Consider the following 22,218-nt stretch of genomic DNA (forward strand, 5'->3'; position numbering starts at 1 on the left):
AATCAGATTCTATTCCAGTAATTCATGGTTAGACAAGTTAATTAAAAAATTACCTTCATAAGGTTGATTGGGTTCATCAAGCAGCCACATTATGTGACCAGTATCGCATCCGGTCGCCGGCACGAAGCAGGCGACACCGGCGTTGCTCGGAGGATCTGTAAATCAATAAATGACACTGTTATCATTGTTTCGATTAAAGCTGTAATTTATGGTGGCGTTGTGGCAGAGGGCAGATAAAGATTTCTTGATACTGAAGTACGGAGAAAGTCTCCTTAGACGAAATATTATTATAAAATGTCATATGAAAAAAGCTGTAATAAACCGTACAAAATAAAACAGCCAATGCCCGCTTGGCAACCAATTTAAGTCTGAACATAAAAAGATAAAGGTTTTTTACGCAGGTGCAGCGAAGTTTGCAAAAGCAAACAATAAGACTGCGTTGATGAAAAAACCGACAGCGGCCTACCCTTCCATTTTTTATCTAACATAAATCGACGCGTAGGACGAGCATTTCGGCGCAGGCGCAATACAATAATTTATGCATCAGACATAATCGCCGGATGCGGGAGTCGCCCGCACATTTTATGCGAAATAATTAAAGCCACCGAATTGAGAGTTAATTGAGAAGACAAGGCTATAACTTTACAGGGAGGCAAATTGGTTTCATCAAATTGGGCAGGGGCATTGTAATCATCTTATTTTGATTGGTTACTCGATATTTTTATCTGTAATATTTATATATCTGTAAATCTTTATAATATACGAAAACAGCAGCTCACAGGTCACAATTCATATTAACTTAGATATTATTATTGCTAATCACGATACTGATATGTAAGATATTATTAATTATCAACCAAGATTTTTAACTTTTTAATAAGACAAACTGCCATTAATATGATAATTTTAACATATCGTAATCTTAGCAAAAAGAGCATTATTTGAGAATGTTCCGTCAACTTGTTTATGGATAGAATGCAGAATTATTGTTATTATAGGTAACATGCAAAAAAATAAGCATTTTGCCAGCAATAAAAAATGTATGCCTGCTAAATAACAAGTTCTATCACTTCTCACCAAACCGGTTCACACGAGAGAGAAGTCAATAATTTATAAAAAATATATATTATAATCTATTGTATTTAAGCACTACCTGTACCTATGTGTCGTGCCAAGCAGCGGCCGTATAGTCTAACAGCTTTGTTTTAAAGACCTTACATGAGTAAAAATCTTCACCATTGTTCGAATAAAAGTAAAACCTTGCGCTTAGTGTCTCCGGAAATGAAAGGGCAACAAGTATCGAGTTCAGCCCAACTCGCAGAATCTATTTCCGATCGGAAATGATAATGTTCCGACGTGAACAATCGGTGCGATTACGTTTTTGTTTCCAGTTATTTTGTTTCGGGGACATCGTTTGCTGGTTAGGCACGTTCGCGGTCTGAATACAATTTAATAGCAGTCATTTCCTCTGCATCGTTAAGTCATCACATTATGAGCTTGCGCAGTATAAACTTGTCATAAATTATGTGAATGACAAAGAGATAAATAGGTGTTCGGGGAAGTAGGACATTATAAAACTTTGGACGATCTCGTTAAGTATTTGAACTTTGTATTGTATAATTATTTCAAATTAACGTTTTCTGGCTAATAATAATTACTTTAAATAAACTTGCTATTGGGCCTGCCTAAATAAACTAATTTGCGCATTAAAATTTATTAAACAAAGCGATCAAAGGAAGTATTCCACTCATTTAGAACGTTTAAAAGCTTATATGGCACAATAATAATTATTAATTTGTATGCTTGCCCGCTTATATAGGATTTGAAATATTGAATGGGGTGGGTGCTTTAAAGTCTGTAAGTGTTGACCGTTGCAGGGTCCACCATGATGAAGTAGTTGTGTGAGAGTTAAACTAAATGCTAGTCAGTACAGTTTTCATTAATTCTTCTTTTATGATTTGATAGAAATATAAGGGTTAACGCATGAAGAAAATCGTAGGGTGCTCAACTGCTGTGCTCGTCTTAATACCATTTAATATGTCTAATAACTACAATAACAATTAAAATACATAATAGCATAATCGGCAAAAATAAACTTAGGAAGCAAGTCCATAATATATCAGAAATTTTAGATTATTTATGACTAGCAGACCTTCACATCTAAATCATTAGATCCGATGTCGCTTCGATCACGCCTCCGGCACAGTTAGACAACGATTAGTCAATGTGGAGTTCCGATAATGGCAGCCGTCGACCAGCAAGTGGTGAGTGACGACACGAATGACACAGAGGGCGTCTATTTCCGGCGGCGTGCGGTGACGTAATATCCGCCCGCTTCCGGCCCAGCACGGCCCCGCAGATCGCGAGATCATCCGATGAACTTCCGCGGGATTTGCGCTTTATCGCTCTCTGACATAAAGCGCTCTATAAATCCTATCCTAAACTATTAAACAAGCAATTCTTGTTGGTATATCTTTAATATCTCAAACGGCTCTAACGATTTGGATAAAGTATTATTCATAGGGATTTTTGGGGTTAAAAACGATCTAGCCATAATATTATGCGAACATTCTTTCCAAGGTGCTATACTTATATTTGACTGTTTGAAAAGCCGGTTGGTCAAGTAACTCATCTGCCTTTCAAGCAACGGTTCTATTATGTATGGTTTTTTTCATTTTCTACAATTTAAAATTTAATCTACAAAACAAGTGATACATACATTGTGTTCGCAGTATTGCATAATAGATTTTATATTTATATCGCGTAATCTATGACCCAGGTTGGTCGAATGAATCTCTTTAAATAAACCACAATATTTTATAAAAAAAAAAGTGTTTGTGTACTTTTGTATGCACGCAAGAAGTTAAACTTCTTTGGCCTAACGAAGCAAAAATCATTAAAATGATTTATTCCTAGTGCCATTCTACGTTTTTAGAAAGAACAATTTTTCTAAAAATCTTGCAAAGATGGGTTTGATAATTATTTATTAAATAATGAATACGGCTATATGGGCTTGAACCTTTTGCCTGTCCTATTAATCGACGAAGAAACCAAAAAAAAAAACTAATGACGCAAACAGAAGTCAGAAAATTTTAGGAACCAACTACAACCTGTTACTTTTGTGTTACAGTGCGCGCGTATCCTAAAATTTCACTGCCATAATTTTTCATAACGCACCTAAAGAAGTATAACTCCAAAAAAAATATCAAGCGCGGGTGAATAATACGCTAGTCATTGATATAATGAAAACAGCAGCTTGTCGAAACAGAGCAAGTAATTAGAAAAGTGAGTACCGTCGCGCTCGACCAATCATTTACCGGAAGAGAGTTGTTAAATGCCGGTCAACACGAGCTCCGTTCTCTACAACCAACGCCCACGATTATCCGAAGCTTAGGCGACATTTCCACCACTCTTGAGCTCGACAAAATTTACGTCAAACTTCGAATGACTTTCGATAGCGATAGATCAATTTCACATGAAAGGCTGACACCTGTACAAGAAAATATAATATTAAGTTTTATTTCCTTTGATAATTTCTTCTTATTTTTATTTAGGACCATTCTAAAGTTGGAAAGCTATGCATTTCAGTTTGAATGTTAAACATAGATACATGCGTGGTCAAGCTATAATCCGTATCAATGACCAAAAACCAGCCTACTGGTTCGAAGTGTATCACTATAATTAATTCACAATTCACATACATGAGAATGAAAATGAAAGATTATGAGGTTTGTCGCCTGAATGTGTCGCATTCTCGCAGGACTCTACTATAGCAGCAAATAACCCTGAACAACGGTGAAATAAGGTTTTTTCAAAATAATACCCTGGGTGAGGTACACTTTAATAAATTGAAGAAAATAGTTTAAAAAAGTTTGTTAGTATGTAAGTACTAATATCTCAAACCACCGAAAAATTTATTGCACAAATTACCGACAGCCTTATAACATATTTTTTAAACCATGGAACGTTTTTACAAATCACAAACCGTATATAAATCTAGTCGATCCAATGGAAATGCACCTTTATACGTTTAAACGCTTGTTTTTAACAAAGCACGCTTAAAATGTAAGCGTCACGACGTGTTTCACAGCTCCGATTAGCTGAGGATGTGACGTGGATCGGCTGTTCCGTTTCACACAAATATGACATATAAATCGCAGAAAATACAAATTCCAGTCTCAAAATTGACTTGCATGAATTTATACTCCAAAAGCCACGAATGTATCGAATGAAAACTAAATACAGTGCAAAATTTCGAATTTAAAGCGGGTCTTGGTCATTTGCGCAGAACAGTTTTAAAGAGATCTGTTCTGTGGTCATTTGTGTGGACGACGACTTGACCTCGCTTGTAGGTAACTCAGTTTTACATTAAACTGTGAAATGCGTAGCTTTACATTGTTAGCAGCAATGAATTCTCTTATGAAATTGTCGCTCATACGGCAGGATTTCCAAGCTCTCGCTAGCAGTAAGGAAAAGAAGAAAAACAATATCTATATATTCTTCTACAGGTGCCAGCGATAAAGTGTGGGTGACATAACGAATAATAACATTGTATTGCATAATGTGGATAGCCTGGTGTCACCATCACTAAAGATATCTCTATACGGCATAGTGACATCACCAGATCCTTAACCAACACAGTAACTGGCTCAATAGCACTGACATGTTTGGTCGGTACAGTCTAAATGTCTAATTTGATACTTAAATATTATATTCCTTACTTTAATTTATAAAATATTCATATACTTTACAAATAGTATTATATTAAATTAAATTGGTAACATTTTACATTTCTTGGAACGCTTCCACGTAATGATAGTTATAATTTTATCTAGTCATAGTATTGTAAATATAGTTATAAGATTTCTTTACACATGCACTAAAATTAAAAAAGATATTTATGTCATTATTTTTTTCATAAAAAGAAACAAAAAATAAGCTGTTATAGTACAATTTGTTTAGCTTTAACATTGTAAACTGATTTATATTGACGAATGGACCAGCTATCGTTCACTTCGCACATATATTATTTGAGCGTAGGAGATGACCTACAGCCCCAAGCAATGCTATTTGAGTGATCATATCAAAACTACAATATATTTAAAACAAATATATGTGCGTCTGAGATATGACAAAGAAGTAAAATAGACATTAATTTTCCTTAAAAACTTACACACTGCCGGCCTAAGAACAGATGTTGATTATTTCAAACACTTAAGTGGCGATGAAACATTAGGCAAAGGAAATGAAAGTTTAAAGGGTCGAGTGGCTGACAGACCCTCATTAGAGGAGTGACGACGTGACAGTTCTACGAAGCTGTCATCACGTTGCTACACGATGACGTCACGTAGGGGTTCTCACGATAAATCCCCCGTAAACTAGGAATTATCTATTGATTGACACACCAACGGCTGTGGTTTGTCATATGCCATACTGTACAACTAATATTGTAAATACAAAACCTTGATTAGGGTATTAAAGGATATTTCACTGTTAATCCAATAAGAACAAGTCTTAGAACGGATAGTGAATATGTAACTTAGATATAAATTTTAATTATATACAAGGCAAAGACTAAATAGTACTAAAGTATGGATACAATAAAAGAAAAACAAATTTTATGCAAACTGATACAGTTTCACCAATGGGAAGCTCCTTTTCACAGTATGCCAGGCAGATTATGGGTACCACAACGGCGCCTATTTCTGCCGTGAAGCAGTAATGTTTAGGCTTAGGTTTAGGTTTTTCTGAGCGGCAATGCATTATAATGGGCAGGGCGTCTCGATTACCATCAGCTGAACGTCCTGCACGTCTCGTCCTTTATTGTCATAAAAAAAATACAAAACATACATGTGGCCCTTCTCGTCCGTATATGTTTTTTTATGGAAGAGGAAGACAAACCAGCATTTGGGTCACCTGACGGTAAGTGATCACCGCAGCCTATACGCTCTTGTAACACCAGACGAATCACAAGATAATTTATACGTCTAATGATCTAAGTTACTATGTATAACGAAAAATCGTCGCTATAGAATCATAAACTGTAAGTATACAGAACATTTAAAAACTGTTTACGACGAGATGGCCTACAAGTAAGTTTTCGTGATATATTCCGACTATAGCAATAAAAAATGGGTAATTAGGTTTATTAGTTGATTGGTCGATCGTATAAATTACGTGGCTTTTATTCGATTTGTATATCAATAAAAAAAAATTGAAATACGAAGTACTTATTTATATCTAATTTAAAATTCTGCTTATTTTCTTCTCCATTTCTTATTGTGTGGTATGCTAACAGGTTCGGTCTTTCAATTTTTACAAACCGACACGAAATTAATATTTTCGAAAGAAAAAAGAAACACTAGATATACATTATTTATACCGTTTCACTACTAAATAACGCAATATTTGAACTTAAACATTAAGTTTGGAAGACTTGTATATCAAGAAAATATTTTCACATAATAAATATTGAGCTTATGTAAATTGCTTTCAGACGGATTTGAGCACTTGTTATTTCTTTCACCGGTCACGCCCATTTCATCTCAATCTATTTTGTATGATAGCACTTACTTACAATCCGACATATCAAAATACGAGATTTTTCATTGTGCTGATTCAACATGGTTCAATAAAATGAAACATATTTTAATAATGAAATAAGGATTTAGCAGCTATTCCGTGATCGTACAACTAGTTTTATGAACTAGTAACAGTGAAGGCGCCGGTTAATTTAACAACTCAACATCACTTAACATTCCAACAAAACACCGGATATCATAATTATGTAATGTCCTATCACCTGCTGAGTTTACATTCTGTTATTTTTTTTAATAGTTCATGTAGGGAAGAAAGAATTGTAAAGTCGAAGCCAAGCTCGCATACAAAGAATTGTGTTAAAGTACCTGTTTTTGTAAAGAGAGGGCGTTAATTAATTAAATCATAAATGCAAATGGCGGGTATAAAAATGTGAATGAAGAAGAAGAAACTGATTGAGCACACAGAGCAGGGGATGATAATTTTAATAAAGGATGACTATAGATTATAATGGCGATAGAAGTGCGTATATACCCAAGCATATATCAATATTCGGACTGAGCATATTATATAAGTGTAACTGTGTAGGTGGAATCCTGGTGACCAGTAATACAGGTATTTTATTACCTACCACAGGCACAAGCGATCCACGACCAAAACTTATGTATTCCCTGTACTTTTAAGTTTTCGCTATATTTTAATTTTGGTTGTTGGTGAGAAATAAAGTTATTATTATATACTTAATTATGATAGAAGTTCACATAGGTCAACAGAAACAGTAGGTAAAACACACTGTGAAATTTCAGAAGTCTAACTATTGCGGACAGACGGACGTACTAGGAATGTTACAAGTGCTAATTCCTGGACGACTGGCGTCATTATATTGCTGTGAACGCTTGCAACGCTCCGGATATTGAGGGACTTATGCATCAATGGTGTGGATAGTGACGGCAATACGAATAAATTGATAATCTGATAGCGATAATGATCGTTAAACATTTTATTTAAAATAAGAGTAGTTTAGTTATAAAAAGGTTACCGATGCAATTTTTTCCTTTGATTAGTACCTATAGTTGCAGATTGTCGAAGTATCCAAAGTATTTTTTTTTTAAATAAGGGACGAGAAGAGCAGGACGTTCAGCTGATGGTAATTGATACGCCCTACCCATTACAATGCCATGCCGCTCACGATTCTTGAAAAAGCCAAAAATTCTGAGCGGCACTACAATTGCGCTCGTCACCTTGAGACATTAGATGTTAAGTCTCATTTGCCCAGTAATTTCACTAGCTACGGCGCCCTTCTGACCGAAACACAGTAATGTTTACAAATTACTGCTTCACGGCAGAAATAGGCGCCGTTGTGGTACCCATAATCTAGCCGGCTTCCTGTGCAATGGAGCCTCCCACTGGTGCAAAGGAGTATAATAAACCATATCATGGCGTTGTTTCTCACCCGTAATTATTAACCGTAGGATTAATCTAAACCACTACTTGTTCGATGATATTCTTAATATTTCTATAATTCTATAATACCTAACCGATTGATTAGAAATTAATCTCGAAAATAAACTAACCTGATTTATATTCAGATTCAAGTCGTGAACATAAAAACTTACATAGAAACTTACATAAAAACTTACAATATATGGTATATTGTTAGTTTTATTTTAATCAGTTCACATCAGTGAACGCATATATGTATATCATATATTCACACAAAAAAAAGTATGTGTGTAACCTATACGCGCGATTGAAGTAAAAGTTAATAATAATTAACTTTAGGAATAATTAAAAATATTACTGAACAATTTGACATATTTTTTAAAACCATTAAATTATAACGGCTTAAAAATTCTTTTAATTGACTTTTGTACTGAGCGTTACTTCCGTCAGAAAAAAACTCTGAGTTACCCCCAAGTCGCGCCTAAAGAAGTTTTACTTCAAAACTGTCAAATAATACTCAAATAGAAGATGTAAAACAAAGATTTAATATTGATGAAAATGAAAATGTAAAAGAAAACTTCTAATAATAATATGCAAAAAATCTTTTATAGCAGTACTTAAACATAACTTCAAAGACTAAACTGAATATGTTTTCTACAAGTGTGTTATGGCCATCCTATTGGCACGTGCGGTCAACGTTCATTCATATTAAATGTAATTCATAATTCATTCATGGTCCATACGCCAATGTATAAACGAGTGAAAGAGCCAAGATGGCTATTAAAATGTAATGTGGGGCTACGACATTATAAACTATTGACTTTGTAAAGAAATTTACAACAATGTATTGGTCAAATAAGAGCCGGACAAAGAATGAAAATAATACTACATTGTTATAGTTTTTTATCACATTTCATAAGAACTACTTATAAACTATGTTGGTATTGGTCTCATCGAAATTGTCATTAAAAGCACTATTTGATAAAATGACTATAATTTGATTAATAATAGCCGTTTTTAGATCAGACATGTTAGCTATCTCATATTAGCAAATAAAATTGCAAAAGAAAACGAATTATTTAATATGTGGTTTAAGACATTTATTGTTCCATAAAGGAATTTCCACTTAAATAGAACTTACAGGCTATGTTATAAAAAGTGGGTTACAATATTGCGTCTTATAGCGCACAGTACTATTCAGATACTCAGATCTCACTACACAAGATTACATAGATTCATCAATAACGAGTTACTAGATGTAATATGGCTGCTTATTATAAAAATGTACACGTAAAAATAGTCATCCATCCATTCGTTCCATCGTATTCGATGGATATAAACTCTTTATACACTCATACGCAAAAGTACCCTAGTATTTTTGAAAAAATTATCTAAGGTACAAAAGTTTTCGTAATTGCGTGGCATGAAAATATTCAACAAAAATCCTATGAGTTAACAACATCAGAGCAACATAATACGAAACATATTAAAAATGGTATGGAGTCATGGTAAATAAAGCGTATTAGGCAATAATGTAAGTGCGGTGCCGACAAATTGAGCAACTGTCCAATATTTGCGAACTCCTACGTCCGGTAGTGAGTGACCAGTTTATATATGTTTGCCACCTGCGTGTTAATCATTTACTTCCAGAGCGAATTATTGCTTTTTTAAACAGAATTAAAAAAGCCACCATACCAGTGGGAGGCTCCTTTGCACAGGATGCCGGCTAGATTATTTATCCGGCGCCTATTTCTGCCGTGAAGCAATAATGTGTAGACATTACTGTATTCCGGTCTGAAGGACTTCGCAGCTAGTGAAATTACTGGGCAAATGAGATTTAACATCTTATGTCTAAAGGTGACGAGCGCAATTGTAGTGCCGCTCACAATTTTGGGTTTTTTCAAGAATCCTGAGCGGCACTGCATTGTAATGGGCAAGGCGTATCAGTTCCCATCAGCTGAACGTCTTTCTTTTCATTAAAAAAATCAAAGCGAAGGTCTTAATTAGTTTGCACGTTTTTTATTGTACTTTTTACCCGTCTCTTGTAATTCGTGAGTCTATTGTTTTTTTTTCTCCAAGCCTGGACCATGTCAAAGGCAATCAACGCATCTCTTGACGTATTTATTTCTGATGGAACTGTTTATCAACTGAACATCAAGTAAACCGTATTGCCTGTTACCCCCTTCTAATATAAAAAAGAAAGGCTTAAGCATTAAGATGATTGTAAGTACAAATTTAAAAGTTGTCAAATAAAAATGTTTCAAGAAATAACCAAAAGATCCTTTAAAGGAGGAATATATCAATTTGTTACAGCCTGGTCCTATACGTAATGGTAGATCCAGAAAGTATAATTCGATTGATGGAGTAGGAAACAACACTGTTTGTGATTTATTCAAGAGCTTTTAACTTATAAAGGTACCCAATATTTATATTATTGCTATTATGAACCTACATAAATTATAATAAAATAAAATGTAACTATAGGAAATAGAAGATTGTTTGAACCCTTCATCTATGTGTTAACATAACCCCCAACATAAAAAAAGTTTCCATGTTGTATTCTAGACTTGGCGGTTGCAAGCTCTAAGAGATTACGTTACAGGCTGACCTCAAAGAAGGCGTAAATAAAATTGTTAAAGGCATAGCTTAAAACGGTTTTCAATGAACTGATTCGCCTTATAAAACATCTGGAGGTGTATGCCGTAGGTTTGATTATGCTTAACTTGTAGTACAACTTATCTAAAATCAATTCGATAAAATTCATTGGACTTGTTTATAGCCAACACCTTGTTAGGTAAAATAGATTTCATCAAGGGAAGGTATTGCATTATGAAAACAGATAAATAGCTTAAAATATCTGATGATGAAGGTTAAGACCCCCTCTTGCTGAGAGGAATCTTGATTTCTCGTTTCATTTTGTTGCTCAGACTGTAACGAAATTGCGAAAAAAATTCATCTCATTTCACGAATAGGAAGCCTTTGAAGCGGTAGAAATATAATTAACGATAAGAATTCCTAAGCGAAGGCAAGAAAGTTGTAGTTTTATGTTACATCCCTTACTGATACCTGAGTAATAGCAAAAATATGGTAGAAATTACCGTATTCACCTAAGAACTTTAGACGGCATTACATATTAAAAAAAAATCTGTTAATAAAATCATTCTATCTTGTATTAATTAAGTAAAATTCTATTGTATGAGCTTGTTGTAAATAGAGTATATCACTTGCAACTTGAGGGTTAGATATTAAAATCTATGAATAATAATCCCTTGGAGATCGTAGAGGATAAAATCTTGCGTAACCATAATAATAAAGAAGTAATTGATTAATGGAGAAGGCCCTTGCCGACTGGCAAATAAATCTGCAGAAAAAAAGCAATATATATAATCTGAATCTCGAAATCGGCTCCAACGATTTTCATAAAATTTAGTATACAGGGGATTTCGGGGGCGATAAATCGATCTAGCTAAGTTTCAATTCTAAAGAATGTAGTTTTATCCGTGTTTTAATGAGAAACAGCTACAATAAAATTTGAATTTCGACATTGGGTGACACGGAAAGCAGATGTCCTATTAGTATTTTTTTTTTGTTCAAGGTCACATTCTTAAAAATCCGAGCAAGGCTCGGTCGTCCGGATATTTATTATTAATAGAACATTCCAAACTGTACTGAAATACCAAATGAAAGCAACACAAAAATAAACAGTTCACAAAATGAACTGGTTCCCGTCACTGCCGCTGTAGCTAGGTGTTGTACTCGTCCATCAACAGAATTGTTTCTCACGAATATGATCGCGTACACCTTAGTTATTTCGGTCTCGTACTATGACGTACTTACCAAAATGGAATATCGATATAACTTCTCAATCGGCTTATTGTTATAACGTTTCAACGGATGGTGTGAATATTCAAGCAATTTATTTGTGAATTCATGCTAAACGATGTATCTATATACACTAACGTAATTCTCAGTTTGACTTATTCATGACCGCGAAATACTTATTATTTTTCCATGTACTTTGTCTTTGTTGTTTTAGATTTACTTAGTGATTTTGATTCCGCTATGAGTTTTGACTGTTGATTGCAATTAGACCGTACATCTTAATATATATAAATTACGTGACACGTTGGTTGTCCGCGATGGACTCCTAAACTAATGAACGGATTTTAATGGGGATTAATTACTTCATGGAGTGCAGTTTGGTCCATCTTGAGAGAAAGGATAGTTTTTATTTCGATTTCGGACCCATAATTTTTTTTTTTTTTTTTCAATATTTGTTTGGTATGGACATATTTTCTATGAGAGAATTTAGTGACGCACGGTTTGACAGTTCCGCTGTGAAACAATTTCACTATATAAACAGGAAGCATTTTTTACGAAATAATTCTTGATGTTTAGAAATATTATTGGCAAATTCTTATAAAACAGTATTTTTTTTATTATCTACAGAACAACGTCTGTCGGGTCTGCTAGTTTACATATATTTTAAACTTACTGAATTATTACGCTATAGCTCCCATAAGCTAACTAGTTTTAAATACAGTTGATTAAAGTTTGGGGATAATACATAAAATATGTTTGTAAAGATGCTAAAAAAAAGTGTTAAAGGGAAGACTCAAATGCAAAGTAATTCAACATTCTTTACAGTCCTTGCGCTGTGAGTTTTGAGCACCCGCCCTCATCTCTAGTTATAAGGACTTGACAGCAGTCAAAGAGATTTAATGAAATATATATGAGGAACAAACCACTTGCTTTAGGAATAAAGCTTTGATATAATACATATTTAATGACTATAAAGATAAACGTATTCTTGTTAGCATACATAAAAAATTGTAGGTTACTTAAACCCACGTTTCAATAAACACGGATATCATACTTAATTCAAGAGTTAGAAGAAATACATTTCATTCGACATTACCGAGAAGTGCTGAGAAAAGTCGCATATTAAGTTAAAATACCCATATCTTTTGAATAAAAGAATAGCAAAGCAATAGTGGAATTTATCTGTAGCATCGATAGAAATTCCTGTTGCGTTTGAATGTGCTAATAGTAAATCGCGTATGGAATAAGATATTCGCGAGCGGTACGAAAGAATATCATACGAGAACCGGGACGAACGACCTCCACTTCTACGGAATGAATACAAAACACCAAAATACGTTTGATCGCATTATGTAAGTAGATACTGAATATGAACTTGTTCACATTGTGGTACTGAAGGCGCAAATTTGATAATAATATTCATCATAAAACATTATCAGAAATCATAATCTTCCATAACTATCATTCATCTATGTGTTCGAATCCCGGTAGGTGCAAGCATTTATATAATGAATATGGATGTTTGTTTCCGAGTCATGGATGTTTAAATGTATTTATGTATGTTTATATGAATATATGTATGTTTAAGTAAGTATATTGTGTTAAATATATCATTGTCTTGTAACTCATAACACAGGCTATATACGAGGGGAGGTCAAAAAGTTCGCGGAATGACTGGGAAAAAAGATGAAATGATACATTATGTTATTTTTCCTTTTCAATATATTCCCCCTTAACACGAATACATTTTTGGGATCTGGCATATAACTTATTAATACCGTCGAAAAAATAGGTTTTGTCTTGGGCGTCAAAATACGCCGAAATCGCCGACTTGACTTCATCATCGTCTCTAAATTTTTTTCCACGCAGCTCTTTCTTCATCTTTGGGAATAAATAAAAATCGCTAGGGGCCAGGTCTGGACTGTAGGGTGGATGGCGTAGTTGTTCAAAACCGCATCGATGAATGGCAGCCGTCGCAACATGACTCGTGTGAACGGGCGCGTTGTCGTGCAAAAGGAGTACACCTTTTGTCAGTTTTCCTCTTCTTTTTTCTTTAATAGCTTCTTTTAATCGGTCCAATAGGGAAGCGTAGTACTCTCCCGTTATAGAAACACCACGTTCTTTATAATCGATCAAAAGAATACCTTCAGTATCCCAAAAAATAGTCGCCATGATCTTTCCGGCCGATTGCGACACTTTAAATTTTTTTGGGGGTGGTGTGCCTTTTTTGTGCCACTGCATCGACTCCTGCTTTGACTCAGGCTCATAGTGGTGAACCCAAGTTTCATCACCGGTTACAATTCGGGCCATAATTTCTTCCCTAACTTCTCCACAGCGGTCCAAATACTCGCGGGAACAGTTGACGCGCTCACGTTTTTGCAGCGGCGTGAGCATTCTCGGGACCCACCTTGAACACACTTTACTCATGCCAAGATGTTGATGAAGAATATTTAAAATTGTGGTTTCTGATACTCCAACTGATGCTGCAAGTTGTTTCTTCTTCAACCTTCCGTCTTCCAATACAAGTTTTTCAACTTTTTCAATGATTTCCGGCGTAGTGGCCTCAATGGGCCGTCCAGGTCGAGGATCATCTTCAATTGACTCCCTTCCTTGCTTGAAAAGGCCGTGCCATTTGTAAATCATGGTTTTACCAGGAGCAGAGTCTCCGTAAACAGCTAACATCTCTTGCAAAATAGTTTGAGGCGTTTTTCCTTGTTTGGTGAGGAACTTTACGACGGCGCGATGTTCAATTTTCTCCATAGTGGCTAGTTTGTTCCCGATTTACTTGTTCACTCGTTTGTAACTCGAAAGCTAATGACCCAATTAGGCTAGAAATTGGCATATATAGTAATTATGAGTTACTCAAGTAGCGGCTACCTGGAGGAGCGACCTCACCCCCGCCAACCCCGCCATTCCGCGAACTTTTTGACCGCCCCTCGTATGCTTAGCTTGGGGCAAGATAATTTGTGTAAAAAGTGTGTCAATATTGTGGTACTCATAGCGCAAACTTGATAATAATACAAAATAGACCACACGATAGTAATATTCATCATAAAACATAATCAGAAATCATAATCTTCCCTATCATTCATCAAAAACGATATTAATTGTAACATTATACATAGTCGCTTACCGCAAATGACATTCAGGGCATAGTATGCGTGAAGTAATAGTTCAAAGTGGTGTCAGGTTGACTTGTTATAGTTAAAAAATCAGTGTATTTGTTGGATGCGATTATCAATTATGACAGTAATCACGACCATCATGCTCCATACACAAATAATGAATTCAAGCTCTAAAGGTTAATGTATCCAATAGGATAATTTATATTTATACAGTTTATTCTTTATTACCAAATATTTGGTATTTAAAACGCTTTTAACTAACACAATTCATATTATTTGTTTTGTATATTAAAGATATTGTAAAATGCTCTATTGATTGAAAAGTGTGGCCGTTCAGTTTCTTGTGTGTTCTTCTTAAGAGTTCTACTTTTTCCGAACATATGGTAGATTCATAAATTTAAAAGAAATATTTATAGCGACAGTTCAAAAGCAATTAAATTAAGCCTAATTGAATAAAGTTTATTTGAGTTTGACTTTCAAAGAGCCCAGACCACTTTTTCCAAAGTCAGCATAGATTTACGGTATAACATTTATACCGACGCCGGTCAGTCTGATAAGGTCGACCTATCAAACTGCAAGTAATCACACGTTATTTACAACAAAAGAGACAAACGCTAACTAGCGCGATGATGGTACTGAAGAAATAACATCAACAAAGATTTCTAATAAAACTATAGAAGTAATAGAAGACCTTATTAAACATTACATAGAAAAGTTTACTTTGCCATCAATACTATTTCGGCTCTTTTGGTCTCGCACACAAATATTATAATATATACAACAAACAACAACGATCAACGAAATTTCCTTTATCTGAGCTTGGAGACCTTTTTCTATGTGGGAGAGGAGAGGAGGTACAAAAGAGCGTACGGGTCGCTTAATGTTAAGTGATAAGCGCTGCTCAGATTCTGCTGCACACCAGAGGAATCACAGCAGCGATGCTGGCTTTTTAGAAAGGCATACGTGCTTTTCGTAATAGTTCCCATGTCGTATCGCCCTGAAAACACCACGCAAGGAAGATCATTCCAAAGAGTGATGTTATGTTGAAGATAGTTTCTTGAAAAGCGCTCTGTAGACAACACATATCCTGGTGAGGATGATATCCAAGTTTATGGCGTGTCGTGCAAGGGCTTCGGCGGCACGAATCAAGTCAAACAACTCTATGAAACACTCCCCGTGATAAATGCGGTACAAGACACACAGTGAAGCGACGTCTCTAAGAAACTACGAGTGATTTTGTCGTTTAATCAGTATGTCAAAGGCACCCTATAGGTTTTGATTTACCTACATGTTAGAAGCATAGCATTTGAGTAGTTTAATTTTGTTACAGCTACAAAAAAGTGCTGAAGTTTTTGATGTAACTTTGTAAGTTACGCGTTCCCGACTTAACAGAAGATTCATACGGCTGCAAACTCAATGTGGGCGATCCGTTCTTGGTCAAATATCTGCAGGGTTAAGCCTATTTTAACATTTAGGTTTATTATGAAATGAAATGAAAAGGAGTTTATTTTGGAAGAAAAACTGACACATTTACACAAAAAAGTTAATTAAAACACAATATATGCTTAATCTTAATACTTAACATACTTAATACAAAAGAAAAAAAAAGGAAAACTAAATGTGGCGAGTGGACTCCAGTTTTGGAAGACAAGTGTAACTACAGTTGTGTCCATACATACATAATGTGCACAACACTGATTTTCTGTGACCCCATTGTGTGACCTTTGGAGCTGAACTGACATATTTTAAGAGCAAAATACAATTAATTGTGGCACCAAAATAAATATTATACAAAAATAGATTTACAAAAAGATTTACGTATGTATAGTATACATATCTTTATTGTATACACCCCTTCTAAAGGAGTAAACGGACTTAATGTAGAGGTCATAACTGGCCACGCTCAGTATAAATGTCAAGAGTCATCTCTAAGGATTTCCGCCTCGTTGAAATTCTTAATAATATTAAAATATAATAGTCCTCTGTTCTGAGGTTCTCACGCTGCGAACGCTCGAGAGATCTGTAATTTTGGTATTAATGAAAATTATGGGAACAAGCTGTTTGGCAACAATGGCTGCATAAAAAGCTGCTGACGAGAAACACATTCGAACAATTCTTTAATAACTTTCCTTCAACACGAAGTTATGATTCGTACGCGCAGTGTTTTGAAACAAATATTTACATTACTTGGATATTACCTTATTATTATACCAAAGCGCTTCTCACATTTAATTTAATTTAATTTAATTTAAAACCGTATAAATATTTTGTTGAGCAAAAACTATTATTCGGTACGGACCTGAGCAAGGCCAGAATATAAAAAGTGAAACAGAATTTAATCTTGATAATTCTAAAATTAAATTCTTGTCCTTTCAAAGGTCAAACCACCGGAAGTCCGAAGTTTATGTGATTCTTATTTTCAAGAAGGTTTTTATCTTGATCTTTAATGAGATTCTGTAAGAATTAACAAGTTCAAGATATCGCTGCATTTTATATTTAAAATATATTTTACATTTCAAGTTTAAAGTACTGGTAGCTGCAGTTTAAGGTGCATGGAGATTCATATCGTCTGCTGTTATCCAAATGTTTTAAGTTTTCTTTAGTGTTAATTCCGCCATTATTTCAACACTTTAACACGTGTGCCGCCTCTACACGAGGCATCCTCAGGACATGTTGACTCGCCAAACTCTGACACGGGACTCTGTGTCTATATAATTATGGATTTCCGTAAAGTAACGTCTACTTCAATACATTTTTGTCTTCTGTTAATTTTATTTATGATACTAATCACTAACCGCGCACGCTACCTTCCAAAACCAGAGTAAATACCCGAGCGTTGCCTGTCTTCAAAGTCACAAAGTGTAGAATACGAATAAACAATAGAGAACTCTAATATTGCGATAAAGTATCGAAAAGTGTCTCTGTGATATCTCGACTGTCTACTGTAGGTACCTACTGATGTATAACAATTTAAATACAAACTATGTGTCTTCTAGCCTCAACCTATTTTAAGTCTGTGTATAATATAGATCCCAGCTTCTATTTTTTATTTGTTAAATTTATACTAGTGTTAATTTGGTAAATATTTACCCCCTTATTCATAATAGTCTGCTAACTTAAAGCATTGCTAATTCTCACTCTGTCTTCTTCTATTGACCTAAGTCAGAATGAGAAAAAACACTCCTTAGCGGCTGTTTTAAGTTAGCGGACCATTATGAAAAAGGGGGTTAATGATATTCGTTTAAATTTCCCTCGTTGTTTTTATCGCACCATAAAACACTTACTACGTGCTTATTCTCACTCGGGTGATTTGTGGCCCTCGACTTCATCTCGTTGAAAGAGCCCAATATGACATAGACTTGTAATATACTAGCGTAGAGACCGACCTGATCGGTGATACGAAACCAATAATATTGTCAGTGCGTTAGCCAGTGGTTTAATATTCAAAATACTATATGTCAATCACAATCGGTTACAGTTACAATAGATCTATTACCTTATCTATAGTGCTGGTTCTCCGTTTCTTCTCTTTCGCACGCTTTGTTTGTTTATACGCTAGTGTATTGTAAGTCTATGAACTAACAGTACCTTGTGACATTTCTTTTCTGTTAGAGCGGCATTGGTTTCCGTAGCGGTGGTATTAAACTTAACTTAACTTTCACTCGAATTAAGGTGATAAATAATTTTTATGATTTTAATAAACAGGTGCATTATCTCTGATATTCCAACGCAAACCAACAAAGTGAAGCAGGATTACATGGATACACCAGTGGGAGACTCCTTTGCACAGGATACTGGCTAGATTATGAGTACCACAACTGCGCCTATTTATGCCGTGAAGCAGTAATGTGTAAGAATTACTGTGTTTCGATCTGAAGGGCACCGTAGCTAGTGAAATTACTGGGCAGATGAGACTTAACATCCTATGTTCATTGTTATCTTATTTTGTGGTAAAGGCTATAGCATAAATGACTTTCTTAATGATGCCACGGATTGGAAATGGAGCGACTGCCCTCAGGCTATTAAATGGTAAGTATAATCTTACTTTGTAAACATATTTTTTTTTTGATGATTAAAAAAGCAGGTCTGAGGCATTCGTTTTGCAATGGGTGGTTGTTTTTGACTTTTAATAATTGATGTCACATCCTACTTTGAATAGAAATATTTGAATTTGAAAATATGTCTCACGGTGTCGAGCGCAGTTGTAGTGCCGCTCAGAATTTTTGATCTTGCAAGCATCCTGAGCTGCATTCTAATGGGCAGGGCGTACCAATTACCATCAGCTGAACGTCCGGCTCGTCTCGTCCCTTATTTTCATAAAATAAAACAGACAGTTCAAAAGATGGATTTCAAATAAGATCATTAACTATGAACAGACTAGTGGATAGATAATCTTTACAATCCCACTAACAACATAAGCGTAGAGGTAATATTTGCTTTGAAAGTAAAACATTCAAGTGTCGGCGCGGTAAGTAGAGCGTAGTATTCTCACATGATAATCACGCTGTCTACGCCAGGGAACTGATTTATCTTCCTACTATTCATTTCCGTTACGAGACTGCAGTCGTGTGAAAAACATGCGACATTTATAATTCAACTTATTTAATAATATGCATTAGCTGCAAGCCACCGTTTCACTTAATCTCGGAGAAATCCGATAGAAAATCGAAATCTTACTATCCAGACAATTTCTAGATGTTCACGAGTTTACTTATGCATAATTATATGATATCCTCTTAATTCTTGATGTAAGGATACATTTCTAAGCAAAAACGATAATTATTTTAACTCGGGTCACCTGAAGTTAAGTATCCACAACACTGACCTGTATAAATACCACTGGGCAGGCTGTTCCATATGTTTGATAGCAAAATTTGTGCCTATTTAAAGCGCCACTCGCGAGCGTCCAGAGAACTAATTTTGGCGAATCATACAAATGGCTGCGACAGAAGCGTACAGTACTCTGAAGTATTTTTGCATTTTGAATCAATTTCGTTCGTTTTCCGTGTTATTTCTACTTTAAGAATCTATATAATAAAGTAAACAATTTTGTTTTGTAAATAGTTTCCCACCTTCTATCGATGTTTGCTAAGGTTGTCATCACTAGTCTTAGTACCGCAGACTCTCGCTACATGGCCAACAGCGCTAAAATGGCGAATATCAAACAGGCACAAAAGCATTTTGACAGCCGCCAGTCCAGTGGTATATAGTAGAGGTCAGTGATCCACAACATGCAAATTTAATTTGACAGCAAAGATCCACTGTTTACCAAGGAAGAAAGTCCGACCTCGTTAGCGATTCCCAACGAGGCTGCAATTGGTAGACTAGACGAGGTCGAGGGCCTCAGTACACACCACCAGCGCATTTACACTTTCTCCCTAATGATACATATTTTGTACTTTTTAAACTACACTTTATTATTTTAATAAATTATTTAATTGCAATAAAATTGTAAATATCAATTTTACAAATCGAACGCACAGATAAGTACAACCTACTTAAAAAGTGTCGGTAATTGCATAAAACCAGCCTTTTTGAATACCAAGATACCACTTTGAAATTTTTGTCCGTCAGTGGGTTTGTTTCGTCCTATCTCCGTAACTTGTAGTTTTAACGGCATTTTCACTGGCAGGTAGCTCATGTAATCAGTAGGTCATAAAGAGTACCTAACTTAGGCAAAATTATGCCTTTTTTACCTTGCATGCGGATGAGTTCAGTTTCGGCAACGAGAAAGATAAAAATACAACCTTCTAAATGCTATAAAGTTTCCTGAGCACATCCTGAAATATTCAACTTTTAAGATTGCTTAACTACTTTTTTACCTACTAACTACTCTTATTAATAAATTACTATTGCTAAGACTACTAAGAAAAAGCGCGTACACCTTCCTTAAAGGCCGGCGACGCTCCTGTGTTTTCTCTGGTGTTGCAAGAGAATTTAGGCGGCGTGATCATTTAACACCATGTGGTATGTGATCACCGTACGCTAATGTGTTCTTCTTTTCCATAAAAAAGACTCTGTTTGTCAGTCTGTTAGGTAGTCGTAAAACGAAAATACGTTTCGAGCAAAAATTGCACCTTTTAGAAATCGGTTTATATTAATAAGTACCATCATAATAGATATCCTGTTATTGAACATGTTAGGTTCATGCCGATTATTTTAAGAAACTTGAATAAATCAATCAATAAGAAATCAAATCAAACTCAAATCGAAGACAACTCAAAAAATAAATATGTATCTATTGTTAAATTTAAGTTCATATCAAAAACGTATATCTTTTTATTAAAGAAACATGCTGTCGAGCATGTATTACAATGGTTAGTACCAATTGGCTGCCTAATAATTCTTCTTCATTCATTATTACGTTCTGCTTCCCACGCACAAAGAAAATAAAGCATTCGGCCGAAACAGGTACGCAAATTGAAGTAAATTATAAGTTAGACAAAACATCTAAATGTCCAATTTAAACAGCTCTTCATTTGTAACACTGTTTCGACCAACGTTCGTAGACCAACATTTTGAAGTTTTCAATATGCATGAATGGAAGTCGTTTCATTTACACTTTTTAGTTAATGGCAATTGATTAAGGAAAATCAAGTTCATACATAGACATATATGTATATATATATGTAGGTAAGAGTATGCTACAAGTATGGCGAAAAAGAAGTTACTTTTACGAGGGTGTTGCCTCATTACAATCTAAAGAAAGGATATTTTTATGTAGGAAGAGTACGTCTTATAACAATTCTAGATATTTTTATTCAAAATAGGATGTGACATCACTTATTAAAAGTCAAAAACTACTACCCATTACAAAACGAATGCCTCAGACCTGAGAAGAACGGGCGCAACAAAAATGTTTACAAATAAATATTGTACAATTAAACTTATTATTTAATAGCCTGAGGGCGGTCGCTCCACTACCAATCTGTGGTATCATTATGAAAGTCATTTATGTTATACAATTCTTTTGAATAACGTAATACTTTTGTTTTGAACATTTTCTGGGATCTTGTTGTAAAAACATATGCATCGCCCCACAAAAGACTTACTAACTCGGATTAGCCGAGTAGTAGGCATTATAAGTTTATGTCTGTTACTGGTGTTAACATTATGGTTATGACAGTTCCTAGCAGATTCACTTGTGTTCCTATGAACGTACATTACATTATCAAGAACGATCGATTAAGGAGTTCCACCTTCCGGCTCCATCGCCAGAGCAGTTCGATGTTGGTTATAATCTTACTGAAAATGCCAAAGCTTCTCCCACTTGTATATGAAAAAAATGCAA

General features: G+C 35.0%; 1 protein-coding gene across 3 annotated transcripts in view; it reads right to left on the bottom strand.

Annotated features, from left to right (window-relative positions):
* The window catches only part of LOC126974905 (E3 ubiquitin-protein ligase HECW2), a 168,440-nt gene that overhangs the window by 87,227 nt on the left and 58,995 nt on the right, over nucleotides 1–22,218 (bottom strand). For all 3 annotated transcript variants that reach the window (XM_050822628.1, XM_050822629.1, XM_050822630.1), the window contains one exon: nucleotides 54–155. In XM_050822628.1, coding sequence (XP_050678585.1) covers nucleotides 54–155 — 102 coding nt within the window. The remainder of the gene's footprint in view (nucleotides 1–53; nucleotides 156–22,218) is intronic.

This window comes from Leptidea sinapis, chromosome 34 (genome assembly GCF_905404315.1).
Source record: "Leptidea sinapis chromosome 34, ilLepSina1.1, whole genome shotgun sequence".
NCBI lineage: Eukaryota > Metazoa > Arthropoda > Insecta > Lepidoptera > Pieridae > Leptidea > Leptidea sinapis.